Source organism: Schistocerca nitens, chromosome 12 (genome assembly GCF_023898315.1).
Source record: "Schistocerca nitens isolate TAMUIC-IGC-003100 chromosome 12, iqSchNite1.1, whole genome shotgun sequence".
Taxonomy (NCBI): Eukaryota; Metazoa; Arthropoda; class Insecta; order Orthoptera; family Acrididae; genus Schistocerca; species Schistocerca nitens.
The window spans coordinates 153,536,423-153,560,053 of NC_064625.1; the positions used below are offsets into that span (position 1 = coordinate 153,536,423).

Sequence of the window (23,631 nt, forward strand, 5' to 3'; positions counted from 1 at the left end):
GGTGGCATCTTACACAAAGCTGTTAAAAATGGGAAGAGACTCATACATCAACTTTATATCTTCAACGGCAGCATTATGTAATCAAAATCAGACATTACTTTACAGACTTTCTCAGAGCTCTTCTACATTATTTCTTTATGGCCCATTCTGTTTGGATGTTTGTCTTTATGTTCCCCATGTATTACTCCTTTTCTTTCTGCACGGTTCTCAGTACACTGTTCCCTCTTATATCTGTTCCCCCCCATACTTCTTATTCCTCCTGCCAAATAATTTCCCCTGGGACAATCTCTTCTCCATCACCAGCCCTCAGGCTACCATTTCCTGGTTTACCCTACTACTAAGAACAAGGTCTCGGAATGTAAGCAAATGAGGTGCGTTTACTCCAGACGAGGGTTTCGCGAAAAAGTTAGAACAATTTTCCATCTCCTTTATGTGCCTTTACACTAATCAGTGTCTCGCTTATTAACTCTTTGACTGCTCTGGACACGTTAATGCACGACGCTGCTACTGCCCTGGGTGCTCGGGATGCATTTACAAGTGCCTCTGATTCTTCTGTCGGGTGCTGTAGATGTGAGAACACACGATCTCCTGCCTACGCCTTTGTGCTCTCGACGTATAAAGGCAGGGTGCTGCTCAGGTCTCTGCACGAGGCACTTAGTGGCCCAGTAGCCACATTTCTGCCCCGAGTGCTCAGCAGCTTTCCACTGTTCGGTCTGTGTGCGTTTGCTGCTGTGATCTTATTTGTGTTGCTGTTTTCACCTTTATTTTTAACTGAGAACACGGCATGCTGTTGTGGTCACACAGAGGGAAGAACTCGTGAAGATGGTGATGGCAATTATACCTGGTACTGGCACCACAAGATAAACGAAACTGAAGTGTAATATCAGAGATCTCTACATAAAGACCATTGCAGTAGTGTCGCTGGAGACACTAGTGGGCAAAATGAGATTTTCACTCTGCAGCGGAGTGTGCGCTGATATGAAACTTCCTGGCAGATTAAAACTGTGTGCCCGACCGAGACTCGAACTCGGGACCTTTGCCTTCCTAGGCAAAGGTCCCGAGTTCGAGTCTCGGTCGGGCACACAGTTTTAATCTGCCAGGAAGTTTCACTAGTGGGCAAGCTGGTATAATTACATGTAGCTGTAATGCATTCTAAAGGTTGTAAATAAACAAAAGATCTTGATATAAACTGAAATAATTAAAACATTCAGTTATTTGGCAATTACTTCTTGTCACAAATTTTGACAAAAGCCGAATATTCAACACATAAACTCGTAAATATTAGCGTGTGCAACACTACAGTCTTCTTTTCTGAGGCAACATTAAATGCTGTTAAAAGAAGCTAATTCCAATAAAAAATTAAAAAAGGTATAGTTACTTCTATATCCCAGTAGATAAAAAAGTTTTGAGTATTAATCACATGGCTATATACACATTTCTTGGCATGCTATCATTTGCAAAAAACCTCATTTGGATATCTTGAACAGTTTATGAAATACAACGGGTGTTAAGACCACATGTTTACGGCATATCAGACGGATATATACACACACACTTCTTTGCATGCAATTGCATAAAAAACCTCGTTTCAATATCCTGAACAGTTTATGAAATACAATGGGTGTTGAGGCCACGTTTACACGTTGTGTACGGACAGAGCACTGGGTGCAATGCACGCATCCCTCCAATAGATAAAAACCAATATCTTGAGAATAGTGACACATACTGCTCTGTTATCTTATTTAAATAAAGTTTCAAAATATCAGCTACACTTCACATACAGCAATCATTGTCCTAAAACACATGCAATGTCTACGCAATGCGCTTTTATCTCAGCAAAAATCTTAAAATTCCATACAATGCCGTATTTAACTGGATGCTGCATAGTAACTAAGATGAATAACAAAAGGAAACACATGTAACATCTTGGCTGTGTGGAAAGTAAGTGAAATGAAGAATCCTCAACACAATAGAACCAATGGTCACATAGTACTGATACAAGAAACTCAATCTATTTCTATTATGTAGCTTTCTGCAGCAGATACCAATTTTAAATAAAACATTTTGTTAGTGAACTGTATTTTGTAATAACAAGCTGAAAACATTAAAAATACCACACACATCTAAATTCCTGCTCTAAGCAACCCAGCTAAACACGCAGCAGTCAAGTATCTACTGCGGCAGCCCGCCCGGTTAGCCGTGCGGTCTAACGCACTGCTTTCCAGGCAGATTAGTGTCGGGGTCCGGTATGCCAGGCAGTCAGTGGATGGTTTTTGAGACGGCTTTCCATCCGCCTTGGCGAATGTGAGCTGGTTCCCCTTATTCTGCCTCAGTTACACTATGTCGACGATTGTCGCACAAACACTTTCTCCACGTACGCGTACACCATAATTACTCTACCACGAAAACATTTGGGGTTACACTCATACGGTGTGAGACATTCCTCGTGAACCGCACAATAACCCTGGGTTCGGTGTGGGCAACGGTGGGGCGAGTTGACTGCACTGTAGCCTGTTGCGGTGTTGTGAACCACCGAGGGCTACGGCGGGGATGAAGCCTCTCCCCAGTTTCGTACAATACAATACATACTGTGGCACACTTAACATTTAAAAGACCCTCGAGTGTGTTGGTGACTGACACACTGTCAACTGATGTGTTAAGTTCTGACCTACTGAAGTGAGTTTTGGAGCTTTAGATGTGTTTCTTGCAATTTGCACGCAAAACGTACTGCAGAATGCACTGCTGAGCACCTTTATGCATACTTAAAATTAGAATGTAGTAAGCAGAAGAATTAAACTACAGTAAACATGATAGAAACAGAAATGAGTGGGGCAGTCACTATGTAACAGTGACAGAACACATCCATACCTCTGGTTATGAAACTGTTTAGACTATAGTTATAACAAATTTTATAATTATGCACATGTGCAGACAGTTGTCTTAAGCAATGACAATGAAAACAGAGCAACTGACATGTCGAAATTCTATACATTAGTATGAGGATCATTTCAAAAATAATACACCCTTTTTTGTTTATCTACATATTTCTTTGTTTCACAGCATGTCGTTATAACGCTTGAACATAATTTCCCAGACTCTCCAGGACTGATTTCTACCAGCTTTACTACTCTGTCCAATATAAAATCTGGAGCCATCTGTCGAATTTCTCAGGAAATAGTAGCAACAGCTGTTCCACATAAGTAAAACAACATTCACACAAAAGCTGTTAAAATTTTTGGAATAAGCTGAAGACTAATCGATTTTTCTTGATGCTGCAGAAAGTGTGAGGTGATACTTCCTAGGCATATTTATACTGCTTTTTGCTTAAGACACTAGTGGGATTTTGTAAATACTACACACAGGTGGGCAACTAGATTAATCCTTCCCAAATTTTTATGAAAGGCGTCTGACATAAATTACTTAAATTAGTTGGTCAATGTTGCTGTTGCTGGCAGAGACACATTGTTGGTGGATAACAAAGAGAAAGAACTAGATAGTGCCCAATTATAAGACCACTGGTAAACTTGTGCAGCCTGTAGCACGATTTAAATGCCTCAGGATAACAGTACGAAGTGATACACAGTGTGATGAGTGTGTGGAATTGATAGCGCAAAGGGTAAACTGAAGATTTGTTGGAAGAATTCTGGTATGGTGCATCAGTAGAGAAAGGTACACATCAGGCTGTTTTAGAGTACTGTTCCCACATCTTGAACCCTTATCGAAGAGGCACGACAGCAGATGTCAACTTATTTCACAAATGTGTTGCTAGGATTGTAACAGATCAGTAGAGCCCATATGAAATTGTAGCAGAGGAAACAAACTAGATACTTCACAAAAGAGGCAAAACTCTTGCCACGATGCCCTGTTCAGTACCTTTGGAAAGTCTATATTCAAGGAAGACTGCGAAACAAGACTAGTGCTTCTGAAGTATTTCTCATGTAACATTCACAAGCACACGATCAGAAATATTAGTTTGTATAAACACACCAGTGAAAATAATCATTTTTTTGAAACTATAATTGTAACAGGATAAGTACAAAATACTCACCAAGTGCTGGTAGCAGAACACATATATAAAGGTATTTAAATTTGCAAGCTTTCAGAGCCAGTGTCTCCTCCTTATGGCAGAAGACTTGAAGGGGAAGGAAGAGGGGTTAAGGAAAAAGATTGGTGAGGTTTATGAAATGGGGAGAGTTCAGAAAAAACACACAAACCCCAGTGTCAGGGGAGACTTATCGAATGGAATGAGACGCAAAGATTCCCTTTCGATCCTTCTGCCAGAAGAAGGAGCCACTGGTTCTGAAAGTTTGCAAATTTAAATACCTTTATTTGTGTTTTCTCTTGCTGTGACTTGATGAGTGGATTTTTTATCCGTCCAATTACAGTGTGTATAAACAGCAACTTATTTCTCGCTCTATCTGCTAATGGAGAGGGACAAGAAGTTTGATGACAACTGGTGCACAGCTTTTGGGAAATTTTTAAATGAAATGATTCTGCTTTTGTCTATTAAAACATTATTTATTGCAACTGAAATTTTGACGTGTGGTCATTTGCAAGTTCTCTGGGATGTTGTAATCCAGCCAATAATATGAGGGTTGGAACTTTAATAGTGGCAACTATTTATTTACAGTTTGTACAAAATAGATATGTGTTTCAAAGTTTTACTGACCTTCAAAGTAGTCACGAGCATTGTGTATAATCCATTGCCAGCGATATGGAAGTCGTAGGATGCTCTTAGCAGTGCCAGTTGTGTTGACAGTTCGAGTGGCGCAGTCTATTGCCCGACGAATTTGTAACAGTGTTTCCTTCAGTTTAGAAATCGAGTTGAACTCACAAGAGCTTAAGTCAGGGGAGTGCAGTAGGTGGTATAGCACTTAGCAGCCCCATCAGTCAAACAAATCAGTAACAGCTTGCACTGTACGTGCTTGAGCATTGGCCTGCAAAATGATGGTCAGGTCCTGCAGAAAGTGTCATCACTTCTGTCTCAAAGCTGGTCTTAGGTTGTGTTCCAAAAATGAATAGCATAGAGACAGAAGTAGTGACACTTTCTGCAGGACATGACCATCATTTGGCAGGACAATGCTCAAGCACGTACAGTGCTATCTGTTACTGATTTGTTTGACTGATGGGGCTGCTAAGTGCTATACCACCTACTGCACTCCCATGACTTAAGCCCTCATAATTCGTCAGGCAATAGACTGCGCCGCACGAACTGTCAACACAACTGGCACTGCTAACAAGGGAACCTCCCAATCGCACCCCCCCTCAGATTTAGTTATACGTTGGCACAGTGGATAGGCCTTGAAAAACTGAACACAGATCAATCGAGAAAACAGGAAGAAGTTGTGTGGAACTATGAAAAAATAAGCAATATATACAAACTGAGTAGTCCATGTGCAAGATAGGCAACATCACGGACAATGTGAGCTGAGGAGCGCAGTGGTCCAGTGGTTAGCGTGAGCAGCTGTGGAACGAGAGGTCCTTGGTTCAAGTCTTCCCTCAAGTGAAAACTTTAATTTTTTATTTTCAGTTTATGTGACAAAACTCTTATGTTTTCATCACTTTTTTGGGAGTGATTATCACATGCACAAGAAAACCTAAATCGGGCAAGGTAGAAGAATCTTTTTACCCATTCGCCAAGTGTACAAGTTAGGTGGGTCGACAACATATTCCTGTCATGTGACGCACATGCCGTCACCAGTGTCGTATAGAAAAAATCAGACGTGTTTTCCCGTGGAGGAATCGGTTGACCTATGACCTTGCGATCAAATGTTTTTGGTTCCCTTTGGAGAGGCACGTCCTTTCATCTACTAATTGCACGGTTTTGCGGTGCGGTCGCAAAACACAGACACTAAACTTATTGCAGTGAACAGAGACGTCAATGAACGAACGGACAGATCATAACTTTGCGAAAATAAAGAAGGTAAAATTTTCAGTTGAGGGAAGACTTGAACCAAGGACCTCTCGTTTTGTAGCTACTCACGCTAACCACGGGATCACGGCGCTCCTGAGCTCGTATAGTCCCTGATGTTGCCTATCTTGCGCATGGACTACTCAGTTTATATATTTTACTAATTTTTTTCACGGTTCCACATAACTTCTTCCTGTTTTCTCGATTGATCTGTGTTCAGTTTTTCAAGGCCTATCCATTGTGCCAACTTATAACTAAGTCTGAGGGGGGTGCGATGGGGACGTTCCCTTGTAAGAGTATCCTACGACTTCCATATCGCTGGTAACGGGTTATACACAATGCTCGTGACTACTTTGAAGGTCAGTAAAACTTTGAATTTCATATCTGTTTTGTATGAGCTGTAAATAAATTGTTGCCATTATAAAAGTTCCAACCCTTGTATAAAGGTGTGACATGCTGTGTAAGAGCAGCTGCATGAGGTGGTGTGAATTTTTCTGCTATTCCATATACCATAGATGTTATAGAGCTGGTGAAATAATCATGTAAACACTTAGGTTTAAATTTCATGTAGTAGGTGTGGTAAGTGGATCACAAAAGTGGGAAAGATGTAAATATATGATGAGATGTACTTCAGATTGATACAAGGAACCCACACACTGCACAATTGCATATGAAGTATACATGTAGATATAATGAAATACAGACAACACACCACCAATCAACTCAGAACAGGTTTTGCACATTTTTCTGTAACTCTTCTTGGTGAAGTCGTGATAATAAACTGCTGTAGCATTTTTACCCAACAGCAACTAACCATCTCTTGCTGGCTGTTGGTGAAGAAAATTGGTTGCTTCATCTTTCAGTGAAATCTCAGGTTCTCTTTTAAACTGTTGGAAAACTGGGCTTTTCCACTCAATGGACCACCACTTCAATTACTTTTTGAAATCTCATTAACTGACATCTCACTGAATGATTTGTTGTCTATTGGTGAGCATGCCAGGATCTTTGGCCAAGAGTGGTTTACAGATTTTTCTGATGTTTCGCCAGCACAAGTAGCTAACACTGTCAAACTGTCACCCCAAACCACTGACAATGGAAGGTGAATCTTTGACAATGCTAGTCACTCGTGCTGGTGAAAAGTCATAAAAACTATTAAATGACCATTGGCTTCAGATCTCAACACGAGCATCAAGAGATGACGTGTCAAGAAGAGCCTCAATAGATGCATCAAACTGACTGGCTACTACGGACAAAAGAAAAAAGCTCCACTATCAACTCTATCTTTTGTTGGACTGTTTCTACTTCTCTAGATAGTCACACAGTGAGGTCTTCCTGTGCAGAAATATTTAATGTGGTTAAATTGTTATTCAGACTTTAGATCACTGACAATTGTGGAAAATTTGTGGTTACAGGAAATTCCTCATATGTAATTTCTGAAAATTTTCACAATGTGTATGTGACAAATTTCACACACTTTTATCGCCTGTCAATGTTGGCCTTCTTGAGAACCTGTGCATTATTTATGAAATAAGCCTCCAATTTGCATAAATTGGTTCAGACTGAGTGTGATCTAAAATTGGATGGGGAAGGGATAGTAAACTGGCCCTAGCTTATCAGAGGAAACATCCTGGCACGTATCTCGAGTGATTTATGGAAAATGTCGAAACAGGAAATCTGGATTGATGGGTCTGATTCCTGTGACCAGTGTCTAAATAACGGTCCACTTCACTCGGGATGAGGTTCTGCGACAGGTCTTAGCAAACTGATGCCATATGTCACACTGAGAACAGAATTATCGAGATGTTCCCTAGAAGTGTGTACACAGATACTGATATCAACAGCCTAGCACCAGAAACTAAACAGTTAAAATCTCTACCCAAGCAAAATAGATTTCCTGAGAAGCAGATATACAGTGTCTCAGAATTTATACTTTGTATGCATACAAAGGTAACCTACGCCGTCGATTGTGTGCTTTTGTTGCTCCGGGAAGACTTATATGAAAAACTATGAAACAAGTTCAAAAGCTATAATATTAATATTGTGTTTCATTGACAGGCTGACAGAGAGAGGGAGAGAGAGAGAGAGAGAGAGAGAGAGAGAGAGAGAGAGAGATATCCTGCACTTTGCTAAAGATAATATGACACCAAGAAAGCCAAACATTCATAAAATCCCATTACACTGTGAAAAGCTTTCACCAATCAGACTATTTATGCTTTCCACCCTCCTCGTTAGGAATTTCGCTATCATGTGAGTTGCCAACAAACCAATAAATCTGCACTGGCAGAAAGACAACTTAAATGTGGGACACTGAACAAAATGTGATCAAAGACAGTTGAGGCATCCAATACTTAATCTTATAGAAATTCCTTAAGTTGGCAGAGCTATCTTCCGTTGGTACTAATTTGATAAAACACGGCACGACATGTCATACGAAGAAATTAAGTAGTGCATTGTCCCACATGAACATTGAAATTTATAAACAAACAGTTTCATATGTTGAGTATCTATTTTCAGGTTTCCTATAAGGCAAAATGTAAGTTTACTGACATTATTGTTGACTTCTATAACAAATTAACTTATAGAGTCAAACTGGTAGAAAGCTTACAGAGATTTTACAAAGAGTATATAGTCGAAACAATTATCTAAAATCATGCTCATAACAACATCAAAATGTAGGGTTTAAAACAGTATACAAGTCAATTAAAGACTTAATCTCAGCTATATGGTAATAAATTGCTGACGCCCTTTTTGTTTGTCATCTTCAGCTTAGACATAACACAGACGAGCACCCGTTGAAATGGCTTATGTGATATTTTACTTTTGTTGCTAATAAATTTCAATTTGCAAATACGATTATATATTACACACTACATTCTGATCTTTGCTGTTACTCTGTACCACGGTGGAAAATATATCTACCATCTGATTACGACAGGCAGCTAGGCAGACAGTAGGACCGGTCCGAGAAGATTTTTCCACACAAGCGACTTATCTTTTGGTGTCCTTTTCCCGTGTACACTTTCACCCACGTATGTAGGCACTTTGGCGCCAGGGCCCCGAGCGTGCAGCTTGTCACTCGGGCCATAAACTGACCCCGAGGACAGTAAAAATAATCTGGCAGCACACTCGACAAGAATACAGTGGAGCCTACACTGACGAGACAAAACTCGAAATGCCTGACAGGCGACAATGAACTGTAAAGTTTCCAACGGTGTACAGACTAACTTCACGGCATACAGAACTTAGGGAAGCAGACCAGTGAATAAGAGAAGGCCAGTGGTGGGATCGTTACGATTTGTTTACATACCCAGCAGGTTCCTGCTCGTTACTCGACGACACGCAGTGCACCATGGGCATGCCAGATACGTCCGTGCCACTCGAGGACGCGACGGCGACGCCCTGTCCGGGGCAGGGCGACGCCAGGCCTTCCGTAGTGGTGTCGGCGGCAGACGGCTGGGGGCCAGAGGACGGGCTGTGGGTCGTAGTGTCCGGGGGCGGGCCCGGTCCTCCCGACAGCAGCAGCAGCGTGGGTGCGGGAGCCGGCTGCAGCTGGCCGCTCCCACAGGGGGGCGACGAGCGCACCGGACCCTGGCACGACGCTCCCGCCGTCTGCGTCGAAACCTGCGACCGCACGGAGGGAAACTTCTGTCACCGTCTGTGTGGTTGACTCTAACTAGATGGCACATTTCTGTGTTAATAGAATGTTTAAGAATGATGACAAAAATACAGGGGTTTCCGTTTTCAGTAGCATTCCTAGTTCCATTGGCTAAGAAGACACAAAAATTTATTTTTATAATGAATCACAAACAGATTAATATGTAAACTTTGAAGCTGCTGCCACACAGGGGGGAAAAGTAATCTACTTTTTGGAAAAATACAAGGTGTGTGAGAAAAGTAATAAGACTGATTTTTTATCTACCAAAGCTATTATTTTTTCCAAACAACAATATTGTCCCCTCCGCACGAGGTCCCTCTGGTGGAATTGTTGTTAACAGCACTGAAAGGCCTCAACTGCTAGGGCCTTCAACTTTAGAATGTTCTCCAGAGTCCAAAAATTACGTCCATTTAAGACATTTTCCCATTTCAGGAAAAGAAAAAATTAACTAGGACTCAGATCAGATGAATAGGAGGCTGTGGAATAACAGACATGCCTTTTGAGGTCAAAAATTCCGTGTCGGAAGTGGCTACGTGACCTGGGATATTGTCAGGATGCGGCATCTATTTTTCTGCAATGTCCAGTCTCACTTAAATTTAACCATTTCGTGAGACTTTAAAGGACATCTTGTCAAGGTTTAACAGGTCGCTCATCATCCTTATTGTTAAATGTCAGTCTAATCTCACAAGAGCACACACACATTCAACATTTACGTCTGTTTATCAAGTTGGAGGTCTCCCTGAGAGACGTTCATCTTCAACGTGTTCTCGGCCTTCCAAAACTGATTTGTGCCAGAGAAAAACTTGCGCTCCTGGAAAGGAATATTCCCATAGGCCTGCTTCAACTTTGCAAAGGTCATACTTAAGCATTTCCCAAGCCTCAAAAAACTCGAGTGCATAACATCGCTCTAAAGTCTCCTGTTTCATTTTCGTAACATACAACAGAAGCATAGCTTTACTAACAGAATTTCCAAAAATCACAAAATGGCTGCACGGAGCTGAAACTCAAACCGAGCATCTGGAAGGGTTGAACATACCAGTACACACAAGCAGAACAACACAGCGTTGCCGGATTGCTCGCAGTGTTTACCAATCTCATTACTTTTCTCACACACTTCATATGTCTTCATATTTCTTTTTGCATAAAACAAATGACCTTCACATTATTTTAAAATGGTAAACAGTTGGGTAGAATACATTTAAATCAGCAATTATTACGTACCATAAATGACACCATATTATACAGATAGTCCATGCTTCACAATGTTACAAAGTAGACAAATGTAGTTTGTAGACAATATCACATCTTCTCAGTATAATAACTAAAGCCTTTGGTTGTGACATGTAGATTCTTGGATGACATGAGGTTTGTTAAAATAGTGTGGTTGGTTCTGGCATTCCTTGAAACTATGTAAATCTATTTATTTTTTGCCTCACAAATGGACTTTACTTTTTAAAAAATTAATTTTTCATCCAATCCTAATTATCATTTAAATTTGTTGCAGCAGTCCATTTACATTTTAAGATGGCATAGAGGTTCTCTTCCACATTATAAGAGGGAGGAAGAGAGAGAATGAAAGATATACAAAGCAATATTGTGATCACAAAAACAAATTATAACAAACATACTACAACAATCCTCCAGTTTAAGGCAAAACTAATCAGTCACACAGAACTAGTGCAAAGTAACACGCGAAAACTAAATATTCGTGACCCGACAAAATCCGAGTCGAACGACACTCCACCGTGAGGGAGAGAACTCCACTCGATACTGCCAAGTTTTTAGGCACTCACCGACTGCTTCGTGGCAGGTGCCGGCGGGCGCGGCTGGAAGGTGACCGTCTGTGGCTGCGACTGCTGCTGGCCCGCCACTTGCAGCTGCCCGCGGCTGGACGCCACCATCGTCGTCTGCTGCTGCACTATCGTCGTGTTGTGCTGCACCACAGTGGCGCTGCACTGCTGCGCCTGCGACTGCGGCACCTGCTGCTGCGGCTGGTGCTGGTGCTGTGCGTGCACTGTGCCCGCCTGCTGTGCCTGCGTCTGCTGTACCGTCGCACACTGCAGGAACTCTGGCCTCACCTGCGGCTGTGTCGTCGTCTGGAACGTCACCTGTCGAAACGCACAGTAAGTACACCGTTCACTACGTCGCGGTACGGTCTCGGCGTTTGGACGGAAAGACTTTTCCGGTACATTCCCGAAGAAACTACACCTCGATAGGAATGTAAACGTGCCGACATTGCACCACGAGGATGACAGGAGCACAGGTTACAGTAACTCGCTTCAAACGGGAGGCTAAGAATGAATGTAGATTCGCCCCAATACACACTGATGGCGAAAAGTTCTCAGATCTCTCGCTAGCTGGCAGTCTCAGAAACTCTGTCCGTCAAAATGGGTACAGTAAAGCCTCATTTAAAGTCGTGTTCAAGGAAAGAACAGATGTAGCAAATCGGGGGGAGATAAAACTCATTTTTTCCCTACCTGCGGCAACTCTCAGCTAAGACCACACAGTTACTTGGTGAAGGCCGTGTGAAAAACAATTTCCACCCAGCACTGAAGATAAAAGGTATTCCATCTCCACAAAGTAGCTGCAGAAATGTAGCATACAAGGGACATAAAGCATCTGGTATAAATGTGTCCACCAATTCAACGGAGAACTCAGTGCCGTACTCAAAAACACAAAATGTGTATATCTGCCTCACAGAGAAATCAGCTATGAAAGAGTATAACTTATATGACGAATATACATTTGTTTTGGAAAACACCAAGTTTCTGTGCCCAGTCAATGGCTATTAGGAAAGGACTGTGAAGAAACCTATAGAAATAGGGGCCCACAAGACTATTGTCCAGAGGGATGAAAATTACCAACTGAATTCAGTGCAGAATCCCACGTTAGTGGCTGTATACTGACAGTGCGCTCCTCAGTGGACAACAATGCAGATCGAGAGTGACCGAAGAGAGATTTGAATGCAGACCCGAGCCCCTGGCCCCTACCTTCCTTTATTGCTTCACCCACCTTGCCCCTATCCCTCACACCAATTGCACAAGAGCAGGGCGTGCTCAGAACCAGACGGAGAGGGCACCCGCCATCGCAAGTGAATACGTCTGCAACATTTCGTCGGACGGTGACGAGTGTGACACTTGTCAAAACATCAGGGTGACTTGACACTGCCACACAGTTGGAGGCCCTGAGAACTTTCCAGTCCACAACCTAAAAATTGAGACTACAGATAATCAGTTACAGTGTGTGTATTTTTATTGGCCAATTTTTGATACAAGCCAAACTAAATTCTCCTCATACTGTGGTCAGCCCTTTGCCAACTCCCTATTTGGAGAAATTACAGTTGCAGTCTGCTGTGGACTGGGAGCCATCTCAACAAGTGAAATGGCAAAACTGAATGCAGCATACGACAGTTGCTACTGCGTAGATGAGGTGGACGGCCACTGGATGGGAAACAGCAGACCACAGTCTCTCGATTTTTCCAATTCAGAAATGGTTCCCCAAGTCACCAGTGGGTACAGGTCATTCATCTGATATCTATCACAGCTGTGACAAACAACTGAATGGCTACGTGCTGGGCATTTACGGAGCACTAAATATTATAATGACTTTGTAACAAAAATTGGCATTTTTACCTTTGAATTTACTCACAGTTAGTGGATAAGTAATTAACAAGAGTAAAACTTTTATCTTTTTATATTGCTGCTGAAGTACATTTACATTTTACGTACAAACACTTTTCTTTCACATGGAATTTCCAGACAAAAATGGCATCATCTTTGTTTTACTAGCTTCACTCTGCTAAAGAGAGAAAGATTATGTTTAAGAATAACCCCAGAGCCAATTACACGCAATATCCATTCTTCCAGGAGTAAAAAAGGTGGGAATTTAAGGAGATGGAATCTGGACAAACTGATTAAACCAGAGGTTGTACAGAGTTTCAGGGAGAGCATAAGGGAACAATTGTCACAAATGGGGGAAAGAAATACAGTAGAAGAAGAATGGGTAGCTCTGAGGGATGAAGTAGTGAAGGCAGCAGAGGATCAAGTAGGTAAAAAGATGAGGGCTAGTAGAAATCCTTGGGTAACAGAAGAAATATTGAACTTAATTGATGAAAGGAGAAAATATAAAAATGCAGTAAATCAAGCAGGCAAAAAGGAATACAAACATCTCAAAAATGAGATCGACAGGAAGTGCAAAATGGCTAAGCAGGGATGGCTAGACGACAAATGTAAGGATGTAGAGGCTTATCTCACTAGGGGTAAGATAGATACTGCCTGCAGGAAAATTAAAGAGACCTTTGGAGAAAAGAGAACCACTTGTATGAATATCAAGAGCTCAGATGTAAACCCAGTTCTAAGCAAAGAAGGGAAAGCAGAAAGGTAGAAGGAGTATATAGAGGGTCTATACAAGGGCGACGTACTTGAGGACAATATTCTGGAAATGGAAGAGAATGTTGATGAAGATGAAATGGGAGATACACTACTGCATGAAGAGTTTGACAGAGTACTGAAAGACCTGAGTCGAAACAAGGCCCCGGAAGTAGACAACATTCCACTAGAACTACTGAAGGCATTGGGAGAGCCAGTCCTGACCAAACTCTACCATCTGGTGAGCAAGATGTATGAGACAGGCGAAATAACCTCAGACTTCAAGAAGAATATAATAATTGCAATTCCAGAGAAAGCAGGTGTTGACAGATGTGAAAATTACCGAACAATCAGTTTAATAAGCCACAGCTGCAAAATACTAATGTGAATTCTTTACAGACGAATGGAAAAACTAGTAGAAGCCAACCTTGGGGAAGATCAGTTTGGATTCTGTAGAAATGTAGGAACACGTGAGGCAATACTGACCTTGCGACTTCTCTTAGAAGAAAGATTAAGGAAAGGCAAACCTACATTTCTAGCATTTGTAGACTTAGAGAAAGCTTTTGACAATGTTGACTGGAATACTCTCTTTCAAATTCTAAAGGTGGCAGGGGTAAAATACAGGGAGCGAAAGGCTATTTACAATTTGTACAGAAACCAGATGGCAGTTATAAGAGTCGAGGGGCATGAAAGGGAAGCAGTGGTTGGGAAGGGAGTGAGACAGGGTTGTACCCTCGCCCCGATGTTATTCAATCAATATATTGAGCAAGCAGTAAAGGAAACAAAAGAAAAATTCTGAGTAGGTATTAAAATCCATGGAGAAGAAATAAAAACTTTGAGGTTCGCCGATGACATTGTAATTCTGTCAGAGACAGCAAAGGACTTGGAAGAGCAGTCGAATGGAATGGACAGTGTCTTGAAAGGAGGATATAAGATGAACATCAACGAAAGCAAAACGAGGATAATGGAATGTAGTCGAATTAAGTCGGGTGATGCTGAGGGAATTAGATTAGAAATGAGACACTTAAAGTAGTAAAGGAGTTTTGCTATTTGGGGAGCAAAATAACTGATGATGGTCGAAGTAGAGAGGATATAAAATGTAGACTGGCAATGGGAAGGAAAGTGTTTCTGAAGAAGAGAATTTTTTAACATCGAGTATAGATTTAAGTGTCAGGAAGTCGTTTCTGAAAGTATTTGTATGGAGTGTAGCCATGTATCGAAGTGAAACATGGACGATGAATAGTTTGGACAAGAAGAGAATAGAAGCTTTCAAAATGTGGTGCTACAGAAGAATGCTGAAGATAAGGTGGGTAGATCACGTAACTAATGAGGAGGTATTGAATAGGATTGGGGAGAAGAGAAGTTTGTGGCACAACTTGACTAGAAGAAGGGATCGGTTGGTAGGACATGTTCTGAGGCATCAAGAGGTCACAAATTTAGCATTGGAGGGCAGTGTGGAGGGTAAAAATCATAGAGGGAGACCAAAGGATGAATACACTAAGCAGATTCAGAAGGACGTAGGTTGCAGTAAGTACTGGAGATGAAGAAGCTTGCACAGGATAGAGTAGCATGGAGAGCTGCATCAAACCAGTCTCAGGATTGAAGACCACAACAACAACAGGAGTGCTAGTTTCATACATCATAAAGCCAGACTGTAAGTTGAGTAAGAGAGGATACTGGATAGGAATGGCTTAGCCACAATCTAGGAGTTGCTTGCACAGTGAAGGGCATCTGTGAAGTTTGTAAAATATTAGAGTGGTTCTGGCGGAAATGAAGCTGTGGGGACGGATTGTGCCTGGATAGCTCAGTCAGTAGAATATTGCCTTTACAAGGCACAGAACTTTAGACAGAATGGTTGTGGTGAATTTTTTGTTGATGCGGTTAGAATAACAAAAATCTGGAAAAGGTGTAGAAGATGCAACCATCAGGAGTCTAAAAAATTTGATACTAAATCTGAAATGGAACTCTGCATAAACCAACCTCTCAAATAACAAAACTAGCATGCTTAGGCAAGTGCCAGATGAAACAAGGATCAAGAAATAAAAATGCTCACACGAATCAGAGGCTGAAAACATAAACCGGGGACCAATATTGCAGCCCAGCTTTTGAAATCCCCACATGATTACCTGAAATTTGAATGAATTTTTGCACAGATGTTCCCTTTAGAATAAAAATAAGCTGTACAAAATCTGAGCTCGGGATACAAAAGATTCAGTTCAGACAGAAAATCATTGTGGGAGCTGAGGTGTAACAGTGAGCTTTGGCTTCAAACGATGTGTCATATTTTGCTCTTTCAATCCGAACAATGACATCCATGATTTTTATAAGGAATTTTCTTTTTTAGTTTAGTAAAAATATGCAACCCACTTTCTGTGTGTGGAATTTTTGTTTCCTTTGTAAATGTACTATATGTTGGGGTGAATGCAGCATACCTGTGAAACGGGGCAGTGGATGGTGATATTATGGCGCACTGTGGCACTCGCTGCAGCGAGCGATTATTCAATGTCGCTTACGTGCCGCATAGCAGATACCCTTTGGTTCACGGGACCCCCAGGAGTGGAGACTTTGCTGTTGATGTCTCGAGGACGAAAAGTCAGTTGTCGGTTGACAGCCAGGGTATACGAGAGATGATGTCAGGGGCTAATGTCGTATAACTGTCCATTGTAAGCAAGTGTAAAAATGCGATGTACTCATTGTCTCATTGTAATAGGCATTGCACCCACATATTGCAAAGAAGAAGAGTCCCAAATTACTTGGTAACAGCTGGTCTTTTCAGGCTGACACAGACATCACAACGAAGGAAAAGGAGTCTGAAGCCAAGATACCAGGACCACAGTACTTCTGCAACAGTTTCCATGTGCAAGAAGGTAAAGTTTATAAGCTACAGTGACCTTAAATATACACCCAAATGGACTGTTACAGGCTGCTACTGAGAGCCTTATAAAATATTGAATATTTCTGATTTGAGATCAAAATTTTGTACAGCTTAGTTTTACTCTGTAAGGAATATCGGTGTAAAATTTTATTTTCATTGCAAATGGTCACATGGAACCCACTGGTCCACTCCATGTGGAATGACTCTACAGCAAAAATGTGTAAATGTGTAGATGTTTGGAAGTGGCAATCTTCACAATGAAATACATAGGTAGCAGCTTTGAAGGCAAAACTAACTTTATCACACACTTAAAAAAATTGCTCAGCACAGTGCTGTGCTGAATTAACATGCCAGCACGGTGTACGGGGACAACATAAGCACTGAACAAATATGTGCAACTCCAATCGGGGGGGCAACATTGTTTCATCAAAACATTTCCGTGCAATGTCTATGATTTTCCAGGCTGAAATTTCAAATTTTCCTGAACAAATTTTTCTTTATGTGAAAGCAAGTTTTGCTCGACTAATTTTCATGGCCACAAATTAAAAAAATTGAGTTATCACAGCGTTCATTAGAGATTATTCCAAATTCCACTAGGATTTGCTGTTTTATCAACCATTCTTGTTCATTATAAGGTTGTGACATTCCTGTATACTGCTTTTTTAGTGTCACCTGTCACCATTCTGCGTCACTGTATGATAACCTCAAGTATATATATGATAAAACCTCACAGGAACATTCTCCAATCTGTTGTCACTGGAACGTAATATCAATGGTTTTTGATAGAAACAATACATCGTGTTTCAAACCTGATCTCTTCACGCACTCCATAGTCACTGTTAACTTGAAGCACAACAGTATGAGAAACTCTGCATAGTACTTCTTTGCAAAGAAATATGGTGCAAAGAACTGACACTAAATATTTAATGCTGATCTACAAAACGTGTTCAGATATAGAGCTGATATACATTTTTGTACAATTAAAATACCACCTTTGTTTCTGTGTGAATGATAATTCACAAATAGGTAACAAATTTTCAGGGAAATTCACACTATGTGTCCCTAAATATTGTACAACGGGAAATGGCTCCGGAGCCGAAAACCTACACAGAGTAACGAAGATTCCCAAGATCGACGGGCAAATCAGAAGTAGCGACAAACGTTACAACAATTCAGTGCCCTTCTGTACCTTTTCTTACATGCCTCCATAATCGATTGTTTCTGAAGCAGAACAGATTTGCAACAAAATGACTCAGAACATTTCTTTCTATCAGTGACCAGCTCGACACCCCACAAAATCTCCCAGAACCCAATGCGCTTTCACAATTCCCCGATATTTCTCGATCTTTCAAAATAAATTCAGTTTCCCTGAGAATTCCACGTTCGCTAAATCCACAGACAAGTTGCCACCCTGTTAAAAGGTGACTGCAAAAATCAATTCTCTATCCCCTCTATGTAGTACACCTCTCAACAAAACTTGTAGTCCAAATAAATACCGCGCACTTTTAATGACGGCAGATGGCCGGACGTACCTGGTGGTGCTGTGTGGGGCTGACTCCAGCTGCCACCAGTGGGCTGAGCTGTCCACTGAAGGCATTCCCGTTGACCAGGAACTGCGGGGGAGCCGGCGACAAGAACTTGCCGGCAGCCGCCTGGGCGCCGACACCCGCCTGGCCTACTCCGGTCGCTCGAATGACCAGACCGCCCGCGGTCGCCCCGGCGAAAGGCTGCGGTGGCAGCACCCCCTGTGTAAGTACAAAGCAGTCGTCTGTTAACGAGGTCTTCGTCAAAAACAGGCTTTAAGGAATCCAGCTGTAGCATTAGGTGGCATGTATATTAACTGCCTCTCATTTTAAAGAAACTGTTTTCTTTTGCAGAAGGTATAATGTGACATAAGTAAAGATTTCCAGAAGTGTTTCACGTCAAGTTTCACCAAATGTCCAAACTGCTACGAATCTTTAAGATAGCGTGCTGTGAAGGTAGAGAAACGTACCATTAATTGCTTTTAAGTGCTGATAATGCAAAAAATTGAGTTTTAAAATTTTAGTGAAATTTGACAAAATTCCAGGTGTGATAAAACACTCTGTTTTGAAAGGATTACACCAAACAAATATAAAATAGGAGTTACATTTGGCATTAAAAGATTCATTTTTCCATTTTTAACTCTGGAGAAGATTAATGCCAAATTTAAGCACCGTCATGCAATGGATGAATGTTTGAAAGCCTCAATGACCACTGAGACCGTGTCCAAAATTTGCAACGCCTTACCGAACAAACGTCGATCGAGTGCACTCGAGCTTACCGACACTGTAAACTTCCTGCTCGACAGATAACGTTCCCCTTAACTGGTGATAGAAAAGCGCTCTAATGAACATAGCTCTTCACCTGCATCGTTACATGCACAGATGGAGGTGCTGTCACAATAATAGGTGACGAAAGGTGAAAGTACAAAAAAGGAAGCAAATGTGGTATCATCTGCATGAAGTAATGTCTTCTTGCTAACTCCAGATGGGCAGAACCATCATTGGGATGTATCACACTTCACTACGAGACAAACTGAAGGTTTCTTTCCAAGGCAAACATCCGTATCTCACAAAGAAGAAAATTCTAGTTTATTACAACAACGCACATTCACCAGTTTTGGATTATTGCTGTGAAACTGCATAATCTTCACCTGAAAATTGTATTTAGCTCTTGTAATTACCTAGTTCCCAAAGCTGAAATGACTTGAGAGACAAAGAATCACACGAAATGAAGCCGAGACAGATATTTATTTCACACAGATAAATCTTATCTTCGTGTAAAGACAAACTGCCTGAGTACACTTATTACTTACTTTTATATTACTAGAGCATTTGCAGATATTTACATCTACATCTACATCTACATGGATACTCTGCAAATCACATTCAAGTGCCTGGCAGAGGGTTCATCGAACCACCTTCACAATTCTCTATTATTCCGATCTCGTATAGCGCGTGGAAAGAATGAACACCTATACATTCTGAACGAGCTCTGATTTCCTTTATTTTATCGTGGTGATCGTTCCTCCTTATGTAGGTCGGTGTCTACAAAATAAGTTGGTGATTGTAATTTCCGTGACAGGATTCCGTCACAATGAAAAACACCTTTCTTTTAACGATTTCCAGGTCAAGTCCTGTATCATTTCTGTGACATTCTCTCCCATATTTCGCAATATTACAAAACATGCTGCCTTTCTTTGAACTTTTTCGATGTACTCTGTCAGTCCTATCTGGTAAGGATCCCACACCGCGCAGCAGTATTATAAAAGAGGATGGACAAGCGTAGTGTAGGCAGTCTCCTTAGCAGGTCTGTTACATTTTCTAAGTGTCCTGCCAATAAAATGCAGCCTTTGGTTAGCCTTCCCCACAACATTTTTTATGTGTTCTTTCCAATTTAAGTTGTTCGTAATTGTAATACCTACGTATTTAGCTGAATTTATGGCTTTTAGATTAGATGGCAACTCATTCAGTGCTAAGCAGTCAACACAGTGCATCCATCTTATGAAAGGTACTCACAAAATTTTATGTATCCCTTAAAAAAATGTCATATAATTATTATTTTGTTTGTTTGGTGCAGATCTTCAGTCCAGATACACATTGAAAAACCAGTGCCACAGTATGTAGCACACTGATACAGGAGCTGAAACAAGACTGTGTAGCGCATCGATAAAAGTAAAATACTGTGCAGTAGTGTGTGTATCCCATAGGAAACAACCCGTGCGGTGTCGTTGGGAGTGTACGGTAACAGTCAGAGGTGTACAAATTCTCCTCTAAGTCTGCCTGCCCCTACCTCTGCCAAATCCACTAAAACAGCTGAAGCTGCTGCAACAAAGACACAAGAGTACGTGTGTACTGAAGCACAGTGGTCAAAGCAGGCCAGTTTGGGTTTCCTTAAGCTTGGCGAGCTTTACAGGACCCATTCAGGCTGGCACACCTGACAACAGCTCGCGCTGACAATCCAATGTGACTACAGAATAGCCAGGTATATGTTTGCGTAAGTAGTTTCACTGCAGCTCATTTATCACAAAAGTGGGAGCAGAAAACTGAACAAACTGGACTTACAGGAGATACAGGAGAAAATAAGAATGTCACAAAACAGAGCTCAAGTCCAGCAGGGAAAAGTTTTCGCATGTTTATGAGACAGCTTCAAATACACCGGCATGTGCCTCACAATGCAAACTAAGCACTCAGTTTGGAACCTCGAGTATGTTACAACATGTTTGTAAATTTGACCAGCAGTTCCCTCACTCCAAAAAAATATTTTGGTGGCTGACAAGTGAGTGGAAATGTATGCTATGTACTTGAGCCATTTATCAGTACAGGGTGTCCCACCCAAACAGCCTCCCTGATTTCAAAGACCCAGAGGAAAAAAAAAAAACCCCTCAGTAGATACGACAATGAAAAATGCACCACATTGTAGGGCATCCCAAAGAATTTATTTATTTATCATCAATACACCTCTACATGTGAACCATTTGTAGAACGAAGAATATCGAGTCTATATTCAATTTCTTGCTAAGTTCTTTGTAACATTTCTTCTGTTATTGTTGCAATCGCAATAGTGATACGATGTCGCAACGTAGGAATATCATCCACTTTGGTTGCATACACACGGTCCTTCAAGAATCCCCACATGAAGAATTCAAGCAGCATAATGTTGGGTGAATGTGGTGTCCAGGCAATGGGTCCTCCATATGCGAGCCAACAATTTGGAAATTTCCTATCCAGGAACTTGCGAACAGCCTTTGGTCAATGCGGCAGAGCTCCATCTTGTTGAAAAATGATATTGGGTTGCAAGTCTTGTATCTGAGGGTACACAAATTGCTCCAACATGCCCAGATACACTGACCCATTCACTGTTTGTTCCGCAAAGAAGAACGGTCTAACAATCCTGTCCTGCATTAGTCCGCACCAGATGTTTAGTTTAGGGCTACCACAAACATTTTCAATGACAACGTGCGGATCTTGCAAACCCCAAATCCGAACATTATGCCTATTAACCCTTCTTAATAGATGAAAGGTTGCCTCATCTGAGAATAAACATCTTTCCAGGAAGTTGGCATCCATATCAATATGCTGCAGCATATCTGCAGAAAATTGTTGTCGGCGTGGTTTGTTGTTTGGCGTCAGATGTTGCATAATTTGCAATTTGTAAGCACACATATGAAGACGCATGCAATCTACACGATGCGATATTGATTGAGGTACATCAAGTTGCCTAGATGCTTGATGAATTGACTTATGTGAGCTTCTGAGAAATGTTTGTCTGATGTCCTCCACTGTCTCTTTTAAAACTCCATAAAGTGCACTGTCAGAATGTCTCAGAACTCTTCCTGTTGCCAGAAACTTCCAATGCCATTCCTATTCCTTAATTGTTTTCACATCAGATGGATCACACTCACACACACGATGATAATTTCTTTGCACAGTCATTGGCAATTTTGTTTCTGCAAACCACACTACCGCTTGCACACGCTGCTGTAGAGTCGCCACTTTCACCTCATGCGACCATGCTGCACTCTGGCGACGGTACTTGGCACTTCTGACAGGGAATATAAATTCTTTGAGGTGCTCTAAATTGTAGTGCATTTTTCATACAGGCTTTCTAAATTTTCATCAACACTGACAGAAATATTATTCAACATCCTGCATGACATTTAGGACATGACAAGGCCTGCTGGGTTCTGAAACTTTCAAAGCCAGCCAACCTGAGGCAGCAGTGGAACTGTTGCAACTGTATAGGACCAATCCAGGACTTCTTTACCTGGCTAATCACTGCAGATAGATGCTGTGTGCATCACTATGGCCTGTGAGGCAAAGAAGCAGAGCAAGCAGTGGAATTATACGGATTCACCAACGTCAAGAAAGATGAAGACCTGACACCATCAGGCAAAAGGTTGATGGTGATGCAACCAAAATCTTCTCACAAAGTTACAGGACGTCAAGACGAAAGTATCACCAGAACAATGAGGAGATGATTATTGAGGTTGCATCGTGGTGGCTACCCAAACTTTGGAAAAAAAATTCCCTCAGATATCCATGTGTGAGAAGGCAGAAGGTGTCAAGGAGCTCCTGATAAATTAATGGTGAGCGGCAGAAGGTGAGTGGGGGGGTGCTCCTGGTAGCATAACACAATATGAATTTTCTTTCCTCTCTGCTGAGCTATATACCAGCCATAAGCAATAGTTTAACCTCATCGATAATTTATATCAAATAATATTTATATGATTAACACACTTTGAGACATTAAGTGTTTTAAAATTTGTGATTTCCAAAACTAAATAAAATTCAATTTCAATACTGGGTTAAAAATACAGAAATAGCTGAGATTTTATGAAATTGCAGAATGAGAGGTACTGGCATAATTGAAGCTGCGAGGGTGGGTTGTGAGATGTGGTCGGATAGCTCAGATGGTAGAGCATTTGCCCACAAAAGGCAAAGGTCCCAAGGTCGAGTCTTGGTCCGGCACACAGTTTTAACTTGCCAGGGAGTTTTATGAAATTCCTTAAATTCCCTGATGTTTTCAGGTCAACTGTAATTCTCTGAGAATTCCAGGTTTTCCAGAAGAATGTTTTTTGAACAGGAATGCAGACTTCTACAACTGAAACCACCACGGAGCAATCTGTTCCTCAGAAAAATGTGTGGTACTGAAGTGTGAGTTTTATGGTCATATCTTGACAATTATGACTCTCCCTCATATAGCACTTAGCCTTCGATAATTGTGATGACTGTAGTCCTAAACGTTTGATGAATGCTGGAAGACACCAATAATCAGATCACATAAATTGTCTCCATAAGTG

The 23,631-nt window shown here is 41.3% G+C and overlaps 1 protein-coding gene across 1 annotated transcript in view; it reads right to left on the minus strand.

Annotated features, from left to right (window-relative positions):
* The window catches only part of LOC126215206 (uncharacterized), a 33,348-nt gene that overhangs the window by 9,306 nt on the left and 411 nt on the right, over positions 1–23,631 (minus strand). The window contains exons 2-4 of the mRNA XM_049941870.1: positions 18,341–18,553; positions 11,360–11,674; positions 9,219–9,532 (exon numbers count right to left, since the gene is read on the minus strand). Coding sequence (XP_049797827.1) covers positions 9,219–9,532; positions 11,360–11,674; positions 18,341–18,553 — 842 coding nt within the window. The remainder of the gene's footprint in view (positions 1–9,218; positions 9,533–11,359; positions 11,675–18,340; positions 18,554–23,631) is intronic.